Source organism: Scophthalmus maximus, chromosome 2, assembly GCF_022379125.1.
Source record: "Scophthalmus maximus strain ysfricsl-2021 chromosome 2, ASM2237912v1, whole genome shotgun sequence".
In the NCBI taxonomy this organism is placed as follows: Eukaryota; Metazoa; Chordata; class Actinopteri; order Pleuronectiformes; family Scophthalmidae; genus Scophthalmus; species Scophthalmus maximus.
The window spans coordinates 15877089-15901886 of NC_061516.1; the positions used below are offsets into that span (position 1 = coordinate 15877089).

General features: G+C 42.2%; 3 protein-coding genes across 4 annotated transcripts; 1 reads left to right on the forward strand and 2 right to left on the reverse strand.

Moving 5' to 3' along the window:
* Positions 1–1871: 1871 nt before the first annotated feature.
* LOC118300912 (palmitoyltransferase ZDHHC23-A) lies at positions 1872–11613 on the forward strand. Its single transcript, XM_047328746.1, has 10 exons — positions 1872–2317; positions 3154–3307; positions 3793–4446; positions 5197–5364; positions 5858–6080; positions 10470–10609; positions 10705–10784; positions 10907–11020; positions 11121–11222; positions 11319–11613. The coding sequence occupies exons 2-10, from the start codon at positions 3189–3191 to the stop codon at positions 11336–11338; spliced, it is 1620 nt and encodes a 539-aa protein (XP_047184702.1). The 5' UTR covers positions 1872–2317; positions 3154–3188; the 3' UTR covers positions 11339–11613.
* Positions 11614–12102: 489 nt separating this feature from the next.
* Positions 12103–20602, reverse strand: LOC118300904 (zinc finger Y-chromosomal protein 1). 2 transcript variants are annotated; one of them, XM_035625770.2, is made up of 8 exons: positions 19943–20602; positions 17850–17946; positions 17274–17588; positions 16386–16535; positions 15749–15877; positions 15530–15664; positions 15234–15377; positions 12103–14906 (listed from the first exon to the last, which is right to left on the reverse strand). In XM_035625770.2, the coding sequence occupies exons 2-8, from the start codon at positions 17914–17916 to the stop codon at positions 13606–13608; spliced, it is 2241 nt and encodes a 746-aa protein (XP_035481663.1). In that variant the 5' UTR covers positions 17917–17946; positions 19943–20602; the 3' UTR covers positions 12103–13605. The 2 variants fall into 2 exon arrangements, with proteins under 2 accessions (XP_035481663.1, XP_035481662.1); XM_035625769.2 differs by lacking the exon at positions 15530–15664 and having other exon boundaries at positions 19943–20598.
* Positions 20603–20831: 229 nt separating this feature from the next.
* LOC118300913 (diamine acetyltransferase 1) lies at positions 20832–23228 on the reverse strand. Its single transcript, XM_035625786.2, has 6 exons — positions 23007–23228; positions 22815–22866; positions 22628–22708; positions 22444–22545; positions 22282–22322; positions 20832–22179 (listed from the first exon to the last, which is right to left on the reverse strand). Exons 1-6 carry the CDS (start codon positions 23070–23072, stop codon positions 22012–22014), a joined length of 510 nt encoding a protein of 169 aa, XP_035481679.1. The 5' UTR covers positions 23073–23228; the 3' UTR covers positions 20832–22011.
* Positions 23229–24798: the final 1570 nt, after the last annotated feature.

Consider the following 24798-nt stretch of genomic DNA (forward strand, 5'->3'; position numbering starts at 1 on the left):
GACGACTACAAAAATATTTAGTTTAACATTTTAGTGAAATATTTACACCCCAAACACCACTTTTTTGTACTATTCTGCACTGACATTAGATTTGAATACACCATATATCGTTGACATATTTGGTATCATTGAAATCCTTAAACTACCATTCAGGGCACCAGATCTAAGCCCCCGAGACAATGAGGTCATGAGAAACGTCATGTTTGGAATTATTGTTGAACGAGAGATTATTGTTATTGTTAGGATAGAAGATGTGTCTTGGCTCTGGAACAACCTTAAAGTGGATGTTAAGCAGATCAATAGGCAGGAATATGTGTTTTAAGCTGACCAATGAATTAATAGATTAAGTGAAACATTGGACTGAATTAAAGATTTAACAAATGCAAAAACATGGGTCACTCTGGGAAACGAGGCCTATTGGAAAAGAAGACAAGCAAACTTCTAATTGTTTTGTTTTTTTCATGGAGGTTGCGTGACTGTCAACAGTTTCATCTTCAAGATGAAAATGTGCTGTTCAGTAGAAACAGTGGGCCGCCCCGCTGCGCTGCACTCACTCATCGGGTTGTATTCTTTGCATACACAGCATCTTTCTTTTGCAGTTTGCTGACGTGTAAGGTCCATCATGCACCTTGGCTCAGTCTGTTGTCTATGACTCGCAGCGTTCATTTCTCCAAAATGGATTAGAGCCTGTATCTCGGGTTCCGGGCTCTGTCAGGCCTAATGGAATCAAAAGCCTCAGGAGCAAGAGCATCGTTTCTCTGCATTGATTCAATCCACAGACGCACACTGGTGCTGACGTTAAGAGGTTTCAGTGGTCTCAGAATATACCAGCCTGTAGCTTATAACGCACCACCCAGTGTGTGTGTGTGCGTGTGTGAAGGACACATTAACAAACCTACACATGGATTTGCTCACGTGAAAGTGGAGGAAGGCGGGTGTCATCACTCTCAGTGTCGTGTCTGGCCGTCAAAATTCACACTCAACCCCCTGTGTTTGTAATATTTGATCTGTTGTGTGACCTGTCCATACTTGTCATTTGGTGTCAAGTGAACTCTTCTCCCAGTAGCCTATTATCCAACTCCTGCAAACGATGCATCATCCTCTAAAAATGACTCTTGACCACTTTCTGCTTCCAGCTCATCCTCTGGACACATCTGTGTTTTCCCAGTTCCCTGAGCTGTGGGTTCTGAGGCACAGTGTTTGAGTGGTGAAAAGACAGATTCTAACCTGCCTTTTCACCACAATCCGATCTTTATCACTTAGCAACGCTGCATTTCTCTTAAATTTATTGTTTCTACCAACAGAAGTTCAGTATCTTGTTTTTTAAAGAGCTGGATTCAATGTGCTGTGTCCAAACACTGCAGAAGTGTTCACGAGTAAGAATCTTGAATCCGAAATTCCTGTGCAGGACAGCTGGTTTGTCCTCAAGCCTCAAGCCTGTGCTCTGCCCTTCTGCAGGGGGGTCGATAGAAAAGAGGAAACTTTCCTGCTGGGACCACAAAGCACATGGTCATTGTTAGAATCCGATGTTGTCACAAATGTATAGAAAAAGCTTCATGTATAGGAACGCAGGACCCCAGGAGTCTGGGAGGTTTGCCTCTGGTCCCTGACACTGACACTGAAACACCACTCTAGAGTTTTCTGTGTGTGAGCAGCAAGGTCAGGTTGCTTGTGGGAGGAAACACGATCCCAGAGGGTGGGGCTCACTCTCTCATCTGTGAGTGCCTGTCATGTTTCTCATACGCAGCCTTGTCCGGCTCAGTGTGGATTATCGGGTCTGCTGCTGCAGCCTTTGAACACCCCAACGTAGCGCCCCAGCTGTGGGACGAGCTTTGCAAGACTCCTGGCTCTCTGGCTTCCTCTGCCGGTTGAGGTAGCGCCTATATTTACCAAGCATGCCACAATGAAAACCTAAAAATGGGAACTGATTTGAGCTGTGAAGCGAGAAGTAGGCTGCTTGTGAATTACTTGTAAATTATGAAATGATATGTGCGGAAGGTATAGTCTTTGGGAAAAGTGATCTGGCAGATGCAACACAATATGAAACCACTTGTCAGACAGGAGGAGTCCAAGTTGCCTTCTGTTGGGACACTTCCACCGTGGGAATCCGAGAAATGAAAACCATCTCACTGCACTGAGTCGGCGTCGCCGCAGATCCACCAGAGCAGAAACCTGCCAATTTCCTCTTTCAACACAAATGACTGATGAGACACCAGGCGGCTCGTCTTCTTAAGCTTTTTTCTTCTTTTGCCTGGAAAGAGTAAATCTGACACTTCAGACCTGCATGTGTTGATGGTTCAGTATTTTTTGTTGCAAGGTAAGTCAAGAGAGAAATGGTTCAGCTTGGCTTTGTGGATCTTCCTTTGTTTCCACGTCTAGAAAATGTGAATAAAGAGTTAATGTGATAATATAATTACATTTTGAATGATTTAGTGATAATAATTGTCTGATAAAAAGTCATAGAAACTGTTCAAATTAAGAACCTAAACAGATAATGTATATTATCATATGTTGATTTGGTCTCAGTTTAAATATTTCTCTCTTAAATCCTAAACAGATAAAGGTCCGGGTCTCCTCACTGAACGAGGAGACTTTAACCCAAGTCATAAACCAGACTGAAATAATAACTCACGCTGACAATAACTCAAATACATTTCAGAGTCTTTGGTTTGCTGGCCCAGATAGTTTGTCCCCGTGGACATGGTGGCCTTGTTTCAACAAATTACATTTGAAGCTCTTGGGGACGTAACAGAACTGAGAATACCCTGATTGTAGGTGAAAATATTTTAATTAGTTACAAGTACAGGTTGAGTCTAGTATAATTTGCTATAATGTGTGTAATAGTCTGAATTTGTACAAAAGTCACTTTGTTTTCGAGGACTGCAGATGTATTTTATCAGATGTAGTAGATGCATTATAGAAACAGTTATGTTGCTTTGTCTTGTTTGTTCTGGACACACATCATGTGCTTTTTGGACTCCAAAGTTTTTTTTAAATAACTATACTTGTGTGCCTGCGCGTGTTTGCGTGTGTGCGTGTGTGCGTGTGAGTTCCTTTTATGTCCCCAACACTGTGTTGTAATGGTGTTGTTCATTTGATCATTTCTCTAGAGAGTAATAATATAATTTGGTGTCCTCTGTGTTGAAATAACAGTGTGTGAACTTCAAGGTCGTCATTAGGAAGCCATTATGAAATGGGAGAAGTTAAAGCCGCCGGAGCCGGACGACCCCATGTGTTGCTGTGAGTGTGATCTCTACCAGTGTGGATGCTGCTGTGACTGTGAGGATCTGGACGAAGCCTTCAACAGGTACGAAGGGCTTGATGGAAAAGAGGCAGTGCTGAGAACCACTAGAACATACAGAAGTGCTGCACTGTAAAGTAAAAGTAGATTACTGATGCTAGACTTGAGCATTATCCACATAGAAAGAGCAATGTTATTATTATTATGAGCAATGACTTAAAGGCTGCTCTCACTTATGTGTGGCCACCAAGGCTGGATTACAAATCCAGTTCTATTTTATAACTTTGTTTTTGTTGTTTTTTACTGTTTGATTAACTGCAAACATGAATGGTAACACTGCAAGCCCCACAAAAGCACAATACCAATTGCAATGACAGGGTCCGGTCCTTATTATAAGAAAACTTGTGACTCCTTGGGATTTCCTCACAAAGTAAAATCAATGCAACCCGTGAATTTGAAAATAGGAGAAAGATGAATCACCTGATTTGACAGATTTTCTTTACAAATGTTTGTATGCCTGAATGCCTGAATGACTGCTGTCTGCGCTGTAGGTGGCTGAGAGACAAACCACCTAAAAGCGTCTGTCAGTCCGCCGTCCTCGGGGCTGTGATCGACAACCTGGAGATCTCCATGATCCCGGCCCTGGTGCTGCTGCCTCTGCTGCTGCGGGTCGCGGCGCTGCACTACCTGCTGGGCATCATCATCCTCACCGCCCTGCCCGGCCTGGTCCTCTGGTACTACTACGCCACGCACCGGAAGAAGAGGCGCACCCTCTTCTTCCTCACTCTCGCTCTCTTCTCTCTGGCCTACATGTATTACCTCTTCATCACGGAGATCTTGCCACTCGGGGACGTCAGCCGGCTGCAGGTGGGCGCTGTGACTGCTGGGATGATCCTCACTGTCGGCTCTCTGATCCACACCAAGAGAGGCCCGGGGTTCGTGACCTCTGGTGAGGTGGCTGACAAGGAATCCACACACCTCAGTGGATGTATCCAATCAGCGGCCTCCTCTTCCTCCTCCTCCTCCTCCTCCTCCTCCTCCTCCTCCTCGGCCGCAGGGACTGCAGCAGAGTTGCAGACGACAAAAACGGCCTTGACGGAAAAATGGAGCAGGTGCACTGTGTGCAAAATAATGCGACCCCCGCGGGCTGGACACTGTCGAACCTGCGGAGCCTGCGTCCAGCGTCTGGATCACCACTGTGTCTGGTGGGTTGGATTTTACATTTATACATTTCATATGTGGCCTGTGAATCAATCACCTTTTACTTTTTGTGTTGTGCATTTACACAAGATCGTGAAAGTGAATAGTTAATTATGATGGATTGGATAATACAACCTTCATATTTTCAGCAAAGACTCCTTCTATTGTTTTCTCCACTGTATAGAAACTAGGAGAGCTTTAAATTAAATGGACTGTATTTTTCTGAATGACCTGCTAATGCCCCTTAATATCATGAATTTCTTAATGGTTACATCATAGAATAATTTCAAACGTTTTTCCCCCCACTTGCCCATATAGTTGTATCTAGCCATGCAGATGTTTGGTTTGACCTGGCCAGTTTTTGGAGATACAATATCTGCAATTGAGATTTCTGCTGCCACCTGGAAACAATAACTGGGAACAATGTTCTTCCAAATAAAATTGTTCTCAGTAATGACATCTTCAAATGTAAAGTTAAAAGAAAGCAGAAAGCAGATGCACTGGGGTCGTCTTAGGGTCATCGCTGAGTAGAAGGTTTGAACGGTCGTAAAATACATTGGTTTACTGTGACTCTATTATCATCACACTGGAATAGCCTTCATTATATCATATGTCTAATATGACCAGGAATAAATCCTTTCAAATGTGAATTTAAAACACTACCTCTGTCAGCGTCACCCTGGGTCTAACAGGCACATTATCTTGTGTGTGTGTGTGTGTGTGTGTGTGTGTGGTGTGTGCACTGTACGTTGTAGGATTAACAGCTGCGTCGGACAGGCAAACCACCGCAGTTTCCTGCTGACCCTCGTCGTGTTCGTGTTGACCTCTCTGTATGGGATCGGCCTGGTACTTCGCAGCCTCTGTCCTCGTCAGTACGTGGTGACGGCTCTCCTCTACTGCCCCGGTGTCTACAGTCAGTCGAGGTACAGTACTCGTTATGTATTCTGTCTCCGCCCGGCGACGGGTGACCGTCAAGCTGAATGTGTGAATAGATTAGAAGTTAACATTTAAAAGATTTCTTCGAATCAGTTTAAAACAAAAGAACTTTACTTGCTGCTGTGAGATAATAAGTATGTCTGTCTCCTCATTAATGCAGTTTGATGAGGAAGATGATTCTATTTGGTCATTATTGACTAATTACTGTTTATTTAAGTTGTCAATTTGTATGGCAGTATCATCCAAAACTAAAGTCAGAGCCTCTGGAACAGCCGTCAAACAATCATGAAAACTGTTTGTTCGTTAGTCCTATAGGAAAATAGCAGAAAGAGGGAGTCTCTCTTGTTTTTCCTTTGGATTGTGTCAGTTATCAATGAGAAATGGTTAAAAATAACAACCAAGTTTTACAAAATAAAACATTGTACTAGAGCATTTCAATATTATATTATTGTAATACCACATGTATCCTTTTCTCTACAGCACAGCCCTTTGCTTCACCTGTGCTTGGTACAGCAGCATTGTTGCGGGTGGACTGCTCTACCTGTTAGTGGCGCAGGTTATAAACATCAGCTTCAACGTGACGGAGCGCGAGGCTCAGCTGGCTCTGAGGAACAACACGGGCCAGAGCCGCCTGTGGGGACTCGCCATCGACACGGGAGAGCATTCACGTGGCTTCTGTCAGAACTGGGCTGAGTTCCTCACCGTGACAGATGCCTCGGATTCTCCTCCCTCCAGCCTCACAGACTTGGTCTAGTTTCACTTTGTACTTTATATAACGGGACATCGTGGTAACAGACTGGTTTAAACCATGTATTTCTTAGGACATAACAGCTGATGACTTCCAGTGCTCATTGCATTCCATCCTCTTGAAAACAACATTTCAAAACTGTTTAGGACAAGATAAGTTACAGAGGAACGTAGAGGTGCTAGAGTTTACTGTTTTAAAAAAAGGATGCATTGATGCAAGTTTTGGAGTTGTAGAGTTTGAAGGACAATTGGTATTCATGAAATAAAGCAACAGGTACTGCCATGTTATTTTACATATTTGATCTACCATGCTTTCTGACATGTAACATTTTGCATTTTGAAATGCATTCGACATGCTGGCATAAGGCAACATGCTGCCACTTCACTGTATACAACTGTTATTTCTGTTATGACTAAGACAAGTTGGAGACAGATGAACGTGTGTGACCTTGTGGAGAAAAACCCTGAGGGAGGCACTGGGGAGACTATATATCCCATCCTAGCACTCCCACATGGGACGGTGGGTGTAAAGTCATAACTTCCTGGAGCAGTTTCAGTCATCTTTACTGTAAAGACTGATACAAATCTGGTTTTATTTAGTTACCTTTTCTCTCTGCAGTGCTCTGCGCTATTGATTTTTTAAAAATCTAATGGTGTTTCTCCATTGCTTTCTCACAGTGTGAGTGGTGCCGCTTTTAAACTGTCCAGACCTACACATTTAAAGATATGCAGGAGCTGTTTATGTAAATGATCAATTGTGGATTTAGCGAAAGTTAAAAAAAAATACTGCCCATTGTAATGTTTAATATTCAAATTTCTATTAAATTTCTAATGGTGTAATGGAATGGAGAACTATGCAGTGTATGTGCTCTCCTGTGATGTCCAGACTGCAGCGCCTCCGTCTTTAAACTGCCCATTATTTCCCATTATCATCTCTCATAATGCACATCTTGGTAGAGCAATCGATCAAACTGTTTCAATCAATACTTCTCCTCTATTTAAATCACTCAACTGAAAGGTGTATTTGGCTTCTCCGCCCCCTCATTCTACCGTGCCAGTGGCTCCAGAGTCCAGTTGGTTGATATGACTGGTCTCTTCTCTGGTGCCACCCTCAGGGTAGTTAACGGCGACCGTCCAGATGTGAATCTGTTGTAAAGAGGTCACATAATATCTTTAATTAGTGCCCTATGACTTCACTATACACCCAAAGAGTGGCAGCTTGATCACATTACTGTACTATAATAAAACAAATGTTACTCAATAATATAACTCAGAGGTTAATCCTTGTACCTTTTCGAGGCTTAACTGTATGGGGGCACCAACTGTAAAACTGGTCGCTGACAATAACAGCAACATTTTTGCCCCATTTAGCTCTAAACATATTTTTTGAAAGTGTCATATTGACCTTTTTCTTAAAAATTATAGTAAAGATAATGTCAATGTTACATTTAAACGTTGGATGTTGAATCTAAATCTAAATGTTAAATTTAACATTGGACGTGTCATAGTTATTTTAGTCTCAAAATCAGTTGAAAAATGTCCTCATGTCCAACACATTAATCTCTGAAAAGATTTCTTTAAAACTATACATGGAAATAGATCATGCAACATGAAATTTCACACACAAACACTTTTTGTTCATGATCTGTCCTCTAGCTCCACCCTCAGGCCAATATATCAATCATAGAAAACGAAAAAATAATCTCTATTCAGGGATCAAACTCCCATGATGATAAACTCTCTTTTGATTTAGGTGAGTTCATGCAAATACCTGTTGTGCACCCTGAGGTCAAACTACTTTTGAGGCTTTACTGGCAAAGCTGGAAGGATATAATAATCATATGTGTGTGCCGTGTTATGCAAGATTTTCTACGTTTGAGTGTTTGCATATGTGTGTGTGCGCTACTTTCTTCCCAATGTCGACGTCTTTGGGAGATTGCAACTGCTTTGGGGCAATGGGCTGTTAACAAAATATTCACGCCGAATCTCCATGATGATTTACAGTGTGATAAAAAAGATGAAGCAAATCAATGGGAAGTTTCAGTTATTCATATTCATAACATGTCAGATAAAGTGATGCGATTAATTCATAATTCTTGGTGTTTCATTTTTGTCATCTTGCCCCCATGGCTTAAACTAATTTCCACCCCACTATTCACTTACTGACAGTTATACCTGTTTAAACTGGAACGGTATGCACTGTAGGCCAAAGGAATATTTTTACTGTGACATGTGTCTGCCTGCACTGGTCTGCATCCAACTCATTACACCACTTCACCTCATCAGCACATCTGGATTCTTATTTTGATCTGTGCAGTAGAAAAAAGATCCTGCAGGAAGTTGAAGAGCTCGGCCTTGACACCAACCTATATTTAAAAATGACAAAGGTTCACTCTTATTCTCTTCCTTGTTTCCGTTACGCCACTGATGACACAGTGCCTTTGTGCCGTAAATTGAGAAAAATTCTCAGCAAAAACATGCGTCCCGTTGCTAAGAGAATAACATGGTGAAAGCAAGGCACACAGTGACCAATACAAGCACGGATGTTGTCATTTTTCTGTCACTTTCAACATCATAATGGAAAGTTTGAGCCAAAAAGTTCCGCTTTGACTTTATTTTACTTACTGTGTAGGAATACTGAAGTAATAGTGTTGCAATCCAAATCTCCCCTGAGTAAAAGTAAAAGCAAAAGGGTGTCAGCATCCAAATATAGTTAAAGTTTGAAAAATGTAAAAATACACACAATTTTCTCTAGCGGCTACTGTGGTGTCAAATAACAAGAGCAGAACCACCTTCAGGTCCATTTAGGAGCTGTTCTGGTGCTTTCAATCATATTGCATGATATTTTTCTCAGAAGGTGAAATAACATTATACTCCATAGCTCCATTCTTGAGGTTGATAGAGTGATTTACTATGATGTGATCAAGAGAAGAAAAGAGCAGTTACCAGAGGAGAGATTGGGAGACTGTTGACCTTTTTAATAACAGCAGTTTTGTCTGTTCTCTTAGTTACCGCAAGCTTCCAACTGTTGAAATGATTCTTTTTTCATTGCAATTAGTAATTCAAGGAATTATAAAACGAAGGAGGAGCTGAACGTATTGATGGACGTTAAACCCATAGAACAGACCACATTTCAGTCACTGTTGCACGATGGGGATCCGCAAGCGCATTTGTGTTGTCCCATGTTTTACTATGGCAACTGCTGACGGGCGGATTTCAATTCTGCGGCCTCTGCCACAGAAAGCACTGGAGGGCAGCCGCAGCTTTGTTGACAACTTTTGACTCCTGTTCTTTTGAAGCTCATGCCCACGCATGGTGAGCTGCATAATGAAGTGCCTTCATCAAATACCCTGCTCTCCAAATCAAACGACGTCACAGCGAGGAATGTCTATCCGCTGTTGTTTAGATGATGCCGTCTCTTGGCATGTTCGTACTGCCTGCTGTCGACTGTCATGCATTCACCTCTCACATGATTGATTAAATCCTGCCCCGGCAAGACTCAAAAGCTTACCTTGTGGCTGTGGAACTGTTTGTGGGTTTGTGTGAGGCTTCACATGTTTGAACCCATCCCAGCTGCAGGGTTTGTGTGGGTGGGGGTGTATGTGTGCTGGGAGGGAGGGGAGGGAATCTCATCCTCTACTATATAAAGGGTCGCCGGGCTGATATTCAGCAACAAACCTCCAGATCTTCTTCAACTCGCTTCTCCATCATCGTTCCTGCAACCGCCTCTGCTCCTCAGTGACTATGACTTCACTGCTGACAGCGCTGGTGGCCGCGCTCTGCGTCTCGACCGTTTCTTCTGAGATCATGCCACAGGCAGACTTCAATTTGCAGGCGGTAAGACACACAACTGTTAACTGCCGGTCATTTTTTTTAATTATTATTCTCCTCAGGATATAGATTTATTTTGCCTGTGTGCAGTTTGTTTCATTGTTTCGCACAACTGTAGCCTGGGTATTCGGCAGAGGAAAGGAATTTTGCAGGTTGTTCGATGGACAAATGGATTTAATGGAATGGTTATCCAATGCATAAAATTAGCAAAAATGAGGAAGACAAAGACTATTTGACTTTGAATGACAATACTTCAAAATTAATTTTCAATTGAATGTAATGCATGAGTCTCAAATGATAGTATGAAGAGTGGGACAACAATTATGATCTTGTTTGAAAAGTAAACCTTTCCTACAGTTCACATGCTCACAGGGCAGCTATGGTCTCTGGCATGTGTTGTGCCTGCACCTGGTTATTACATAAAAACACTCTGCTGAGTGTTTCTGTGTTAAGTAATATACTGTGTGTCATTCTTGTTTTATTTCTGCTGTGCCTGCGCGATGTGGACCCACAGATGGCGGGAAAGTGGTACCTGATCGGATTTGCCACCAATGCCCAGTGGTTTACCAATCGCAGGGCCAGCATGAAGATGGGCACGGCCGTGTTCACCCCTACCGCCGATGGGGACCTGGACATGTCATATGCCAGTCTCACGTGAGTGCGAAAGGACGGACAGGGAGAAAGACGAGAAAAGAAAAAAAAAGATCAGTGATGACACTGCTAATCACGTCTCAATGGTTCCTCTGCAGCCCCGATGGTTCTTGTTGGAGAATGAACGGCCTGGCCCAGAAGACGGAGGTGCCTGGAAAGTTCACATACACAAGTGAGAGTGAGTGTAACCACACCTCATATAGTATAGTACCTCACACAGTGGCATGCACGCAGCAGTCACAATGAAATCATCCGTAATAGTTCTGCGCTCACGCGATATGTTTTCCTCCCCTCCGTCAGGCTGGGAGAATCAGAATGACATGCGCATGGTTGACGTGAAGTATGACGAGTACGCCCTGGCTCACACCATCAAGACCAAAGAGGGTGACATCACCATCGTCAACAAACTATATGGTAAAGTCGTCATTTGCCACGACGCCACGCTCTCTCACAGCATTGTAAATGTGTGCAGCAGTTCAGTAGGCATGCAGATTAATGCAATACTGTTTGACAGGCCGTGGATTTGAGCTGAGCGCGGAGCTGCTGGAGAAGTTCAGGCAGTTCTCCTTGGAGACTGGCATCCTGCCTGAAAATATTGCTTTCCTGCCAAAAAATGGTACTTGTTATACATTAATGGAGGAGTTTTTTGCAACATAACCTGGTATAAAGATTGATGTGACGCACTAATCACCTTTACTACTTCCTCCTTCAGGGGAATGCCCAGCTGCCTAGTTTTCTGCCCCGGTCATCGTACGTCAGCGATGCTGCCTGAAGAATCTTTGATGTGAATATTTTACATCTCTCAAGGTCACTGACAAAATTTGGGCCTTTTTTTTTTCCTCCAGTTGATTCAATCCACTCTTTCAAATGTTGTACTACGAATGGCATAAACATGATGTAAAATGCTTTGCCACAAAAAAAGTGACCTGATTTTGTTTTGTTCTCTTGAAAAATCCAGGATCTATAAGTGTTCAAATACTGTTCAAAGATTAAACCACTGGACACAAGACCAGACGAGTCCATTCTCAGTGTGCGCGCACCGGAGGCTTTACGTTTCCACATCACACTCTTTTATTGGTCACCTAGTATCGCTATGGAACAGCTTTTCTTCCTTGTGTTGTTGGAACTTTAGTTAGTACAAAAAGATTCACATATATGCACCTCATGATACACGTTCCCACGGTGGTTTTACACCTTTATTGGTGAGAAATGAAAGCTGCAAACAGACTAAATATTGCATGTTCCATACTTTTGATGTGTTTTATGAAGTAAACTTGGGTTGACTACGTTTGTCCAAAATTAAGGACACAATGTTTTGGCAGGTAACGCTCCTGTTTTATAAGAACTCTACAGAATAAAGCTAAGCAGAGAAACCGAAGCAGATGAATTTGGGAACAGCCTCAGTTTGAAGCAACGTGAAAGCCAAACCTCCAAAAGAAGCAACAATAAGCAAAACCCATTTTTGGTGGAAGTGAGCCAATAAAAGACCAAAGGGCTAAAATACTTTGCTTTTATTACCTTTTTTTTAACAAATACGCTGAAGTACATCCATAACAACACAGTTCAGATTTCGTTTTTATCAAGTGTTTACATCTACACGTTTTGTACAGATTTGTATACAAAACAATAATTTACGTCCCATAGAAGTCTAGTTACACTTAACTATACAACAACTTGTAAATGAAATAAATATAAAAACAGAAATGATCACAGGTGATAACAAAAAAAATGTAAAAAGCCATAGTACGAGTCGACCACCAGCACCTGTCTTCTGAAGTTGGACCTAAAAAGACATACGTTTTCCCTTTCTACTGGCAAAAGTACATCTGTGTAGGCGAAAGAGAAAGTTCAATTCGTAGTTTCATAACACAAGCACCAGATCTACTATACGATTCCCATTTAGGCCAGACAGTTATCTGAGGAAACTGATGTGAACTTTTGAACACAGCCTAATATTGGTATCACACTGATGCTTATAGATTAAGCTTTTTTCTGTGATTTTACAGATATCATGTCAATTCATAGATAAAAGAAACTCAGCACATAAATTTGCCTTGTGTTTTGTTTTTCAAATTAATGGCATTTCACTGTCCAGGTATTATCAGTCAGCGCTTCATCTCTGCTGCTTCGGGCACAGGACATCCACTGACTTGAAACTGAAATATTCCACAAGTATGTGATAATCCAGTACAATAAAGGGTGCATGAGCGAAGTTATCATGACTCAATCAATACTTCTCTGTATTTTGTGTCAAATTCAATTAGCTCGCACACCGCTGTTGACGAAAACAACAATTGTTGTTTCTTTTCACTGGGTGCTGTATGCGACGGCCATGTGTTTTTGTTAACACAACAAAAAGCAGTATGTTACAGAATGGTGGGGGTCTGAGCACCAACAACAACAGATGCTTCTTTTTGTCACTCATGCTCCACTTGTGTCTCTCTCGCACACACACTCATAATTACCATACATGATGTGATTACTGCATAAATGATCTTTACCAAGCTGGCAAGTGCTACTGGGAACAGGTTGCTAATCCTTACTGCGGCGTTTAGTACATTTTGACAAAATGACGCAAACGTTTTGCAAACTACACGTTTAGTTTTGCGACAAATAATTAGGACCATTGTGACTGAGAACTGATTGCTGCCGGCAAAAATCAAAATGTGTATCTACAAAAGAGACTTTTGCACAATCTGCCATGCATACTGTCACCAGCAAGGGACATGCAGTTAAAAGTGCAAGTCTACAGAGGGGTGCTGCTGCTCCCTCTGACAGAGCATCAATGTTATGTACATGTGTTTACATTTCTGAACAAACATTAGGCTGAGGATCAAAACGGAGCAAAACAACAGAACGGACTAAGTGCAGCACAGACACACAAACACACCACATTATTTCAATGTGAAAGGTGTTGTGCTGATGGTGCAGTGATTGGGGATGTGATGGTTGGTTCGACATTGTCCTGTGTTGTGGCACAGTATTTGGCTCGGTCAGAGTCACTCTGCCTGCGCCATGTCCTTGTGGTGGCGCATGATATGCTGGTTCTTCTCCGACGGTCGTCGGAAACCTTTTGAACAGATCTCGCAGCGGTGTGGATAGTCTTTTGTGTGAATGGAAATCACATGTCTCTTGAAACCCGAAGCGTCGCCGGTGCTGTAGTCACAGTACTGGCACTGGTAGATTCTCCTTTCCTTCTGTCCTTTGCCAATCACGACAGTCACGCTGCTGGCTAAGCTGGCTGCACTGACTCTAGCAGGAGTGCCAGCGCCACTGGACGCGCTAGGTGCAGACTTTTTAGGCGACACAACAGGAGTGTGCGTCTCTGTCCTCTTACTCTCACTCTTTTCAGGAGAGGCCTGTTGCTCCTTCGTGTGGACAGACAAGATATGCCGACTGAGAACAAAAGGGTCTGCAATTTTAAAGTTGCAGTGCCGGCACTGGTGGAGTTTCTTGGTGCGGTGGGCTACCGAGTGCTTCTTCAGTTCCGATGGCCGGTGGAAGCCTTTCCCACAGACGGCGCATTTGTGTGGATAGTCCTTGGTGTGAACAGATATGATATGGCGTTTCAGGTCACTGGAGTTGGAGCTTTTGTGATCACAGTGGGCACAATGGTGGGTCTTATTCTCCTCGTGTGTTAGTGAGTGCTGCATTAATTCCTCCTCCTCTGCAAAGGTCTGGAAGCAGCGCTCACATTTGTACGGCATCTCTTTGCTATGCTTCGTCTTGATGTGGGTCTTGAGATTAGAGGAATCAGCCGACTTGTAGTCACAGTACAGGCAGGAGTAAGGCTTCTCGCCTGTGTGCGTGCGCATGTGTTTCTTCAACTCCGAAGGGTGTCGAAAGCCTTTTCCACATTCCACACAGATGTGGGGGAAACTTTTGCTGTGAACAGCCAACAAGTGCCGATTGAGTAGTCCTTGCTCAGCAGTTTCATAGTCACAGAACTTGCATTTATGCATCTTGGTGGGCGTTGGAGGAGGCTGGCTCTTGGGCTCTCGATGGTGGTGCTGCAGTCTGTGGGAGAACAGTGCCGCCTGCTGGTGGAACTCCTTCCCACACATTTCACACTCAAATGGAGCCTTGCTGCTCAGAGCGTGCACCTCCATGTGGTTGTGGAGGCTGGCTTTCTTGTTAGTGGTGAACTCACAGTCTGTACATTGGTACTTTTTCCTGGTCAGAACATCCTGGTGGTGATTCTTAGTGTGGCGCTTCAGGAAGCCTCGTGACTTGAACTTCTTACCACAAAGCATGCAGGGGTAGACTGTCAGAGGCTGACCGTATGGACCGATGATGATGGCTTGAGAAAAGGAAAATGAAAAGGGGAGAAGGAATTTTGATAACATGATCATTTCAAGTTGTCAAAGATTTGACTGCTAGTTAGACTGCAACTTAGAAGTCATTTTGGAATGTGATTACATGCATTGTGCAATTGTTATTCATCCATTAAATAAGATTATTATCAATGTATTCCTACTTAATGCGCCCTCTCCTAATGCCGCACAATGCACAGCTCCAATGTAGTAGTCATCACCTAAATTGCTTCTTTATGATGTGATGAGCATTTACCATTTACATGAAAACTGAATTGAGGAGGCAACTTCTGTAGCTTCTGTGTGGCCCTTACCTGTCTGGACTTGGCGTGGCTCCGACCGTCTCCTGCTCTTGTTGCGTTGTCTATTGATTTCATCGACCCCGTCCGATTCATCAATGTGCAGGAGTGCGCTGGCTGCACCGTTGCGGTTTTCACAACTCTCACTGTCATCTGCACCTGTAAAAGTGACGGAACGTTTTTAAAAACACAATAAATAAAACAACCCCAGCACCTGTAAAGCTTAAACCAAGACACTCAGAGACGGGGTGGATGGATGCACAGGCTTCCAGTGTTGTTTTATAAGCAATTTAATAGACAGGGGTGCTGACCATAAGCAGCTGCCCAGGCCAAAGGCATGAAGTCCTTGCTTAGAGACACGCTGTCATACGAGCGGTCGTGAGTTACTGGCTCTTCACCTCCTACCACCACCTCCATATATACCTCATCAGTCACCTTGGACCCACCTGTAGATGAGCCCAACATGTACAAAACCAAAAAACTAGTGACGCTTAGTTTCATGACAGGCTTGGTAGACGTTGGCGACTCACCATGGTTTCCTTGATTGTGATGAGAATCTCCGACAGACATGTAAACCATCTTCTCTCTGAGCACTTGGCCTGATGACTCCGTTAGCGACACACCCTCTGTGTCTCCGTCGCTGACGTCAACCGATTCTCCTGCAGAATAAAATATGTTTTAAATCCTCCACTTTCCAGACATAAATTAGTTATTTGTCAACCTGTGTCCTCAATCTTTTTCAGGTCAAGATCAGAAAAAATGGCATTAGGCCGAAAACATTTAATATTTGCATTTAGTAAGATTGGGTGTCGTATACAAGTGCTAAATCAACACTGATACCTAAGTGGTGCCAGAGCCTATATTTTTGTATTAAAAAAATCGAAAAAAGCACAACACTATGGTTGACCATTAGAGCAATTTTTTTTTTGCTAAGGCAAATTGGAACTTTATATTTAATATATTAACCAATAACAGTTTAAAGTATACTTACAACGTTAGTGCAAAAACTCGTAACAAAAATAAAACCTTGCCCAACTACAATTATTTGACACAAAATAGTTTCACTGCTTAATACAGCAAAAACACTCAAGCTCAAAACTCCAGCCTCAACCTTGGTGGCAATCACCAGTACGCCAAAAATTAATTTGAAAGTTCACTGCTACTCACCCATGTCATCCTCCCCAGAATCAGCCTTGAAGATGTACACCTTGATCACCTCCTGCCCGTCCTCATCCTTCTCTACTTCCTGGTCCTCCACCGCCCCCTCCACTGTTACTTCTGTTCCATCCTCGGACACCATTTTACCAGCTTCGTCCACTAGCAAGGGGGACAAACATATTTCATGAAAGATGAGCAAGTGTGAGGGGGTCTGCCAGCCGTAAGCTGGTGACCTTGTCGATTCAGACAACACAACTGCTTAATACCTCGCGATATTCAGTCAAGATGCAGTTTGGGTTTAATTTGACTATTTCAGTATATCCATACATTTTATTAAACTAGTTGCAATAATGTGCATATCTCATTCAATTCCAAGATTTGTTACCATTGGGTATCCTCAAAATGAATGGCTTGGAAGTTGTTGTGGTTTAAAAATACTCGGTAAATCAGAAATCAATAGTTTAAATTTCACTATTTCAAACTCTTGTTTTTCAAACATCCCACAGCCTTTTAAATGTGATGACTAGATGGAACTAAGTATAACTTTTTTCCAATCTAAGCACATAAAAGCCCATTTTCACCAATCCTAAATCTAGATTACATTTAAGACATTTTAATTTAAACTTATATATAGAGCTCGTATTCACAAAGAAATGGTAATCAAACATTATTCACCTTGAATCAACATTACTTATTATTCATTCTGAGTCAAGGATGTTTAATCTTAGTGACAGTTTGCGCTTCACGTAATGCAGTAAAGTCATCAGGAGCGGCACTGTGACAAGTGACAGGCTAACAGGTAACAACAACTATACTAGCAAGGTGAGGAAAAACTTAAGCGTAGGGAATAACTCAACATTTAAATCCAATCCCAGTTCTGTAGAGAAGTAAACTTACAGGATATCATTAGATAATCTCCACAGCCATCTTGGTCATCCTCCTGCTGCTCTGAGTCCAGCCCATCTTCAGGGATGTCTCCCATGGCAACACCTTCCTCCTCGCCCTCCAGAGCCATCACGCAGGTTTCTACAGCAACGTCCTCATCCTCGTCGCAGTGTACATACTCCGAAACCACATCCTCAACAGCATCCTGGATGACTAGCTCTTCTGGGGCAAATCTGTGAACCGCCATGCCTTCCCCGTCACCTTCTGACACCAACACAGTCTCTTGAAGCTCCACAACAAACTCCTGCCCACCGGCGCCACCCTCATCTGTTGAGAAGCAGTATAATCCAGTTAAAAGTCATGAGCAACAGTTTATGGTGAGTGGATGTTGTTGATGACTTCCTACTAGCATCATGAAACCATACAAAGATCTAATTCCAAATTTCTTATGTATTTCAAAATTTTTCAGTTACCAAATAACACCCCCCCCCCCAAAAAATCCAACTCCAACATGAAACATCATAATAAGCAGAACTCATACACACCCACCATCAGAGTCAATAAAAACACAAATGCATGGCTAATTACCCGATCCGTGTAGTATTATTTTTGGCTCTTCAGAATGTATTGCAAGTCTGGTGACATCCTCATCCATTGTCCTCGCACTGCATTTGTTACTGGACAGCTGAAAGCAAATGATAACATCTTAGATCTTTGATGACCAAAACTGTTGGAGGCAGTTAAACATTAAAGCCATGCAAATGTCAAAAACTAATGAGAGTATTATTAACTGTCACACTGTTACCAAATCAAATCTGTTTCGGGGGTTTTCAGTCTCGAAAGGGTTATTGAAGTTTTCCCCCTTGTGCTTTGTGAGAGACAACTGGGTATCTCAGACGTCAATCTGCACTCACGCGAACAAAAACACACATTTAAAAAAACTTTATATTTTATAACTAGACCAAATCATGCAAGTCTTCAAACATGAGCATATCATAACACTGCATTTAAACCAACGTGGAACCGAGCTGATTTAATTGCCGATGCACTCAGTGGAAGCCACAGTGAGCTTGTTGTCCTTTGCTAGTTTAATGTGATATTGTAATGCGATTCACATGATAGAGAACAATGGACTGGTGTTGCACCACCACCACTACTACTACTACTACTACTACTTCTTGAACATCACCCTAACAATTAATACATTGGCATCTGCAAACTTGTTTAGCAGGAAAACAAATGTATTGCACGTATTGATATCCGCGGGCTCGATTACACTGTGCACTCTAGTCACCTTCTCTTATAAATAACACTTGCTTCCGAACCTCTTTACTTTTTTAGTCACAAGCAGACACATACCCTATTAAAACATATTTCACTGATCGTTGAAGCCATATACTACATAACTGCTAGGTTGCATCAGCCATTGTGCTTTATCCTGTGTTGATTTGGTTGATGCAATTAAGCATATTCTCTGTGGGCGGCTTCATTTGTGTTGATATTCTATACAATATAAGGTCACCTGATATAAGGAGGTGTCCCCTCCCCCCGTTTTTTTTAAACGGGGGAGGGTCATCAATCAATTACATTACTCGTTTTTTGTTGTGTTAGCTTCTGTCTGCGGCACAGGGCAGAAAGTTAAGTGACTAGTGGCATGAATGCAATGGCTGCAAAAATCCAACAAATACGCCTCACAAAGCATCACATTCATCTCGGGGATGAAGGTGAGATACAGTGCGACAGAAACATCGGTGACACACACACACACACACACACAGGGGGGAGCTCGGATGTAAACAGTGGTGTGGACGATCGATGCAGTCGGGTTGCCATTTAATTTTCCCTGAATAGACCATCCCCCACCTGCAGGCGGGACAAATGACAGCGGTGTGAGGAGACGCGGCTCACATCACCGTGCACCGAAACATGCAGTGGACACGTTAAAACGCACCCGGGCGGTCGTTCCGACCCCGCACCCCATTCATGCGACACTTAACGTTGTAAAAAGCCGACGAGGTGATTAGCGGCAGTGTCTCCAACTGACCACTGGAGAGACGTTAGCGCCGATTTCAGGCAGCGCAAAGTCGCCGACTGTCACGGCTACACCAAGCATCCGAGTGAAGCCGATCGCACCCGGCAAACCTGCACTGAGATAAAAACTATGAAAGAAAATATCGACGCTAGCGTTATGTCTGCACTGGCGACGCTACCGGGGGGGGGGCTACACGCACACTCCCTTTCAAAAGCCGATGTTCATTACACCAGCGTCCGCCATTTTGTTAGCTTAGTGTCTGGACGAATGCTAATTTGAAGGCTAACCGACATAGCTCCTCGACGGCGCAAAATCGTAATTCCGCGTCTGTTGACGGCTATGTCGCGCACCGAGCGTTATGATAAAGTAGACATGACGTTGGCCGACGGCGACCGGGGAATAAAACCACCCTTACTTTGAGCGCGGCTGGCTGGCTGGCTAACGGATGAGGCCCGAATGACCAATCACGGCCTCTATAGAGGCCCGGGCCCCGAGAAGAAAAGGCCCAACCCTTTGCGGCCTCTCGGCGACAATAGAGAAATAAATTTAAAAAATCCGCACGCATGCAAAAACAAAGAGACGCGAACACGCACACATGCAAACATGGCCCTGCTAACGGGCGCCCCGTGAGTGAAAACGACCCGCGTACCAGGTGTGTGCTGCAGGGATGCCTCGGTCCGCGTCTCGGCTTCCCCAGGCCGCCTGGTTCCCCCAGACTCGGGCAGGATTCAGTCGGGGATTTTGTGTTATTTGGGCGGGCCGCACGGGCGCGGAGAAGGAGGGGTCACGGGTGGCTTCTGGAGCTCTGGTGCAAGCGAAGCAGGGACGTCTGGAGCCAGATCTCGTCGTGCTACAGCCCCCCGCTCCTCCAGCTCCGAGGCCGCCGTCAGCGCGACACGTCACAGCCCGAGAGCGGCAGGAAAATGCGGAAGGGCGACGGTGGAGATCACAGCGGCAGGAACCGACGGGCCGTGCTCCGAGGACCGCCGCTCGCACGCCGTGTGTCGAGGCGAGCGCCGGAGTGTTCAGTCTAATTAGTTCATGTCCCCGAGGTTGGAGGAGCTAGTGACGGGCCGAGGAGCGCCGCGGTTCGCCCCACACACACACACCCTGCACACCCGCATGCAGCGGAGAGGTGGTCGGTGGAGGGGATTCGACGGTGATCTCCACCGGACAACATGCCACATTTGAACTGGCCACTCGTTCACAAAGAAAGACCCAGTGACTGAACCACTGTCGCCCTCTTCACCACATCTCCCTCTGTCCGGGCTTCACTTGAGGCTCCCGCTCGTTATCCTATGATGAGCATGTTTACAATGACTTTATATAATAAGGCCCATACATCAGTGCATTACTGGAACAACAAAGGGATGCAGGGTAGTGATGTTACAGTGAGATAATGGAATTAGACTGAGGTGGCAAGTGTTTTGGAAATTCCACATTTTGTTTTATAGTTACCTGACAAATTAATATGTTGCATATTTGGTGATCATAATTAACAATGCATATGTTTTGGATTAAAAAAAAATTCTTCCATATTAATGCATTAGTATTTATTTAACATATTTTATACAATTATGTTGGGTAATTAGTGCCTTGTGATATTTAGTGCATTCTGCTACCTCTGACTTAAACAACATTTTTTTATATGAAAGATCAGAAAAGTTAATACCCAAAATTCCTTATTTGACACCCTTTAACTCAGAAGTTATTTCAAAATGCATCGTAGCACTCCCTCCGCAGTGTTGGGAGGATTACTTAAAAAATGTATGTCATCACAGATTTTATATACTATCCTATATATTACTTAAAGTGAGTAACATATTCTGAATACATTGAATTACTTACAACACCATCTTACATTGCTGCATCTCATGTTGGCATCCACACATTTGCATTGTATCTAATCCTCTTAAAATAAAAAATAGCTCAGCAAAAGACAGTTTTTATCCTCTCTCTTTTCCCACAGCATCAAAAGGGTGAAAAAGATATAAATAGCACTGATGCAAATCTGGAGTGCTGAACAGAGCGAGGAACCTAGCTCACATCAAAAGGTTCGGAAATGGTTGTTAAAAAGTTCCAAGACATAGGTATATAGCATAGACTGTTTATAAAAAGGTATACCTTATTGGATAGACATAACTGGTCACACATCATGCATGTTATAAACTTGCTGGTCTGGTTCGTTCTTTAACTAGGCCTGTTCACCAAGCTGCCTTTACTCTGGTAATTCACTTTAGTAGGTAACTTGCTAGATAGGCAATTTGACCAGGAAGCATTCAACTAAAATCCCTTTGTCTAAACCACAACTTCTTCTAAATACAAGAATAATGCAAACTCTAGCAAGTTTTTTCAATGATGTAATCTTTATGCTATGACTCAACAAAGGGTCACAGATTAATCAGATGGGTCATGTGATGATTAATTATGAATACACAACATTTTGTTACCTTTCTCAAATCATTGAAGAATCATTCATTTAAAGACTTCAGCAAAACATTCAAATGAAGCAAATATCTGCCAACAGTATAGTATGATTTTTCACTAATCAGCAGATGTTTACATTTTTGATCAACTAAAATAAGGACAAGCTATTTACTATAACAAGTAACATTTGATTGCGAAATGTGATTATTTAGACTGTGCCTAAAGACTGACCATACAAAATAGCATTATCACTATCACCAATAGTCAGTACAAGTAAATCAACTCTAAACTCTATTTTACATTCATTTTCAACAGCTCCTCCTTTTCAATCTCAAAAAGACGCCAGCCCTCCTCGGAGGAGAGATCAGTAGCTCCTCTTCGCTTGTAGAACTCAATGGACTTCGTGTTGTTCTCTGCAACAATGAAGTGCATGCTGCTACACCGAGTCTTCATTGCCGTCTAAAAAAAACCAAATAAAAGGACAAATTAAATATTGGATACAATTTAAATTAAGTTGAATCTGTCAGCAAAGAAGCTGTAACTGTTCAGGGGCAAACATACCTCACTGAGAACCTGCAGGATTTTGGAACCAATGCCAAGACCTGGTGTGACATTAAATGTACAATGTGTGTTAGTTCATATGAATGTGTCTAACAAATGTCCTAATGTCACAAAGCCATTAACCTGTAACTTATTAACCTTTATCACCATCATGACCCTTACCACGGAACTCCGACATGACAAAGAAGTCTTCCAAGTACAGGAGCTTCCCAATCCAAGGGTCATATGTAAAGTAGTACATGGCGAAGGCAATCACAGTGTACCCTAGAGGAAAACACCAGTTGAATTTAAGTAGAAATTTGTCTCTGAAGTTGATTAGTCTTTTATGTTATAGACCTATTTTTACCATCTCTGCTCTGCTCTTTTGGGACTTCTGCAACTAAGCAGTGGTAGAATGGATGATCTCCAAAGCCGTCGTCAAGTAAATCTGCAGGTGGGAAATTGATTTCATAAGAATGTATGAAGACTGAAAACATTGTTTTAAAAACAGGAAAAAGAATACTTAAGAAATAATGCAGACTGAACTAAATCACCTTTCTCTGTCAGTCTGACCTGCTCCTCCATTTCTTCAAATTTAGCAAGTTCCTAAAAGGCAAAAAGAAACAAGAAAGCCAATGAATTATGAGTTTAATTGGAACTTAATTGGATATAGTAGAACATTTGCCATCAAATGGTCAAAATGTGTTACTGATTTGTAAAATATTAGGCTTTAACATTTGCCTTACCTTTATGAGTCGCAGGATATCTGGAACATCTTTGGGTTCAGCTTTCCGTAATATAAATTTAGCCATTTTCTCTTTTTACCCCTTCTCCCTTTACTCACTAGTCTAGTGAATGTGAATAAAAGCAAAATGTGTTTCTTCATCCGCTCCTCAGGAGTTTACCCCCCGACATTGAATTAAGAAATAAGCATGAACAGAATAGAACTGGCTGTGTCGAGCAGAGTGGTGCCGTACCTTAAGTGACTTCTCTTTTATGAATCCTCAGAGGCAAACCTATTCATTAACTCATATAGAGGCGAGGCAAACATCTACAGAAGCCCTGAGAGGCAAGTGATCTTTTTTCTTAACATTATCATTTTCCATCTCTGTTACCCACAATTTCCTAGCTCGGGATAAATAAGGAAGATCTATGTTTTATTATTATTATTATTATTATTTCTTAGAACAAAACTTTTTTTTGCCAGGGTCATTTTTACTAAATTTCCTGTGAAAACATTTGTAAAACAAAATTCACCTACCACAGAACTGCTAAAATATATGTACCTTGTTCGAGTGCATGGAGAAATCAAAAATTACCTGAAGGAAAACATGGATATTTTAAGACTTTTTAGACCTGGGTAGTGTTGCGTTCTGTGGCTGAAATGATCATCACATCAACACACACTGACAAATAAATAAAAAAGGAGGTGAAAAAAAAAAAATTTTGTGGAAAATTTACCTTCATTTTTGTTTTTACTTGCCTTTCAGGGCCTCCATAAACGAAACCTTACATCCGGTTTCTCTTTCTTTCTTGTTGACTCCTTATCTCTGTTTCGATCACTGTGGTTCATTTGAAGGTAAATATTAACCAGACATGAAAACTAAAAACATAACCTGTGAACAATCTCTGAAGAGCAGAAGGAACAATGACCCATTTGAAATTAAGTGAAGTTTTTTCAAGTATCCATTAAATCTAAAATAACTTGCTGTATGATTTTGCTCTGCAAACACACAGAATCATTTGCATTACTGAGACTGAAAAAATTAGAATATTTTATTGATATGATGGGCGAATTTATATAATATAGGTTTTACAAGCATAAAAAATAGATAACAGAAGTGGTAGCTCAGATAAAAGGCATTTTTTAGTGTGATGGTTAGTCAGGAAAGCATAGTCAAATGTTGTCGGTCTTGATACCTTGTATATGATATACTGTCATCTGCTGACAGTCATAAACATACTTACCCTTAACTGTTTGGTGAGCTCGAATATCAGCATGCATTCTAGTGACACTAGTTTTCATTTTGTGCTCTTGGCTTCATGCAGTTGCTTTTGACTTACGGTGTTTTAAAAAATACAAACAAACCACAAACTTCTTTCAAATTACACCTTCTTTCAGTTGCAGATCCCTGCTGCATGAGGTAGACTTAATATTTATAGTATTCTTTAAAAAAATGTATTTGATATCGATGGATGATAGATTTTTACAGACTATTGAAAAGCTGGGAAATTTCGGAAGCTGGGAAATTCCAGAAATTTGTACATAACTGCTATAAATTAGTCTTTGCCATTCCTTGTTTTTAGACTGATCCAAAACCAGCGAGCCTAAATACTCAGCTCAGCAATTCATACACACTCATGTACTCTCCTTTAACTTTGCTGACCACACAGCACTGTTTTCTTCACACAATCTCACCGTCATTACAAATTACTTTAATGTAATGTTTCTCCATGCAAAAGCCTCAGTAGCCTATATGTTGTTTGGGGCATTTCTTACAATTATTACTACACTTTCCTTTTTATCTACCTTTATTC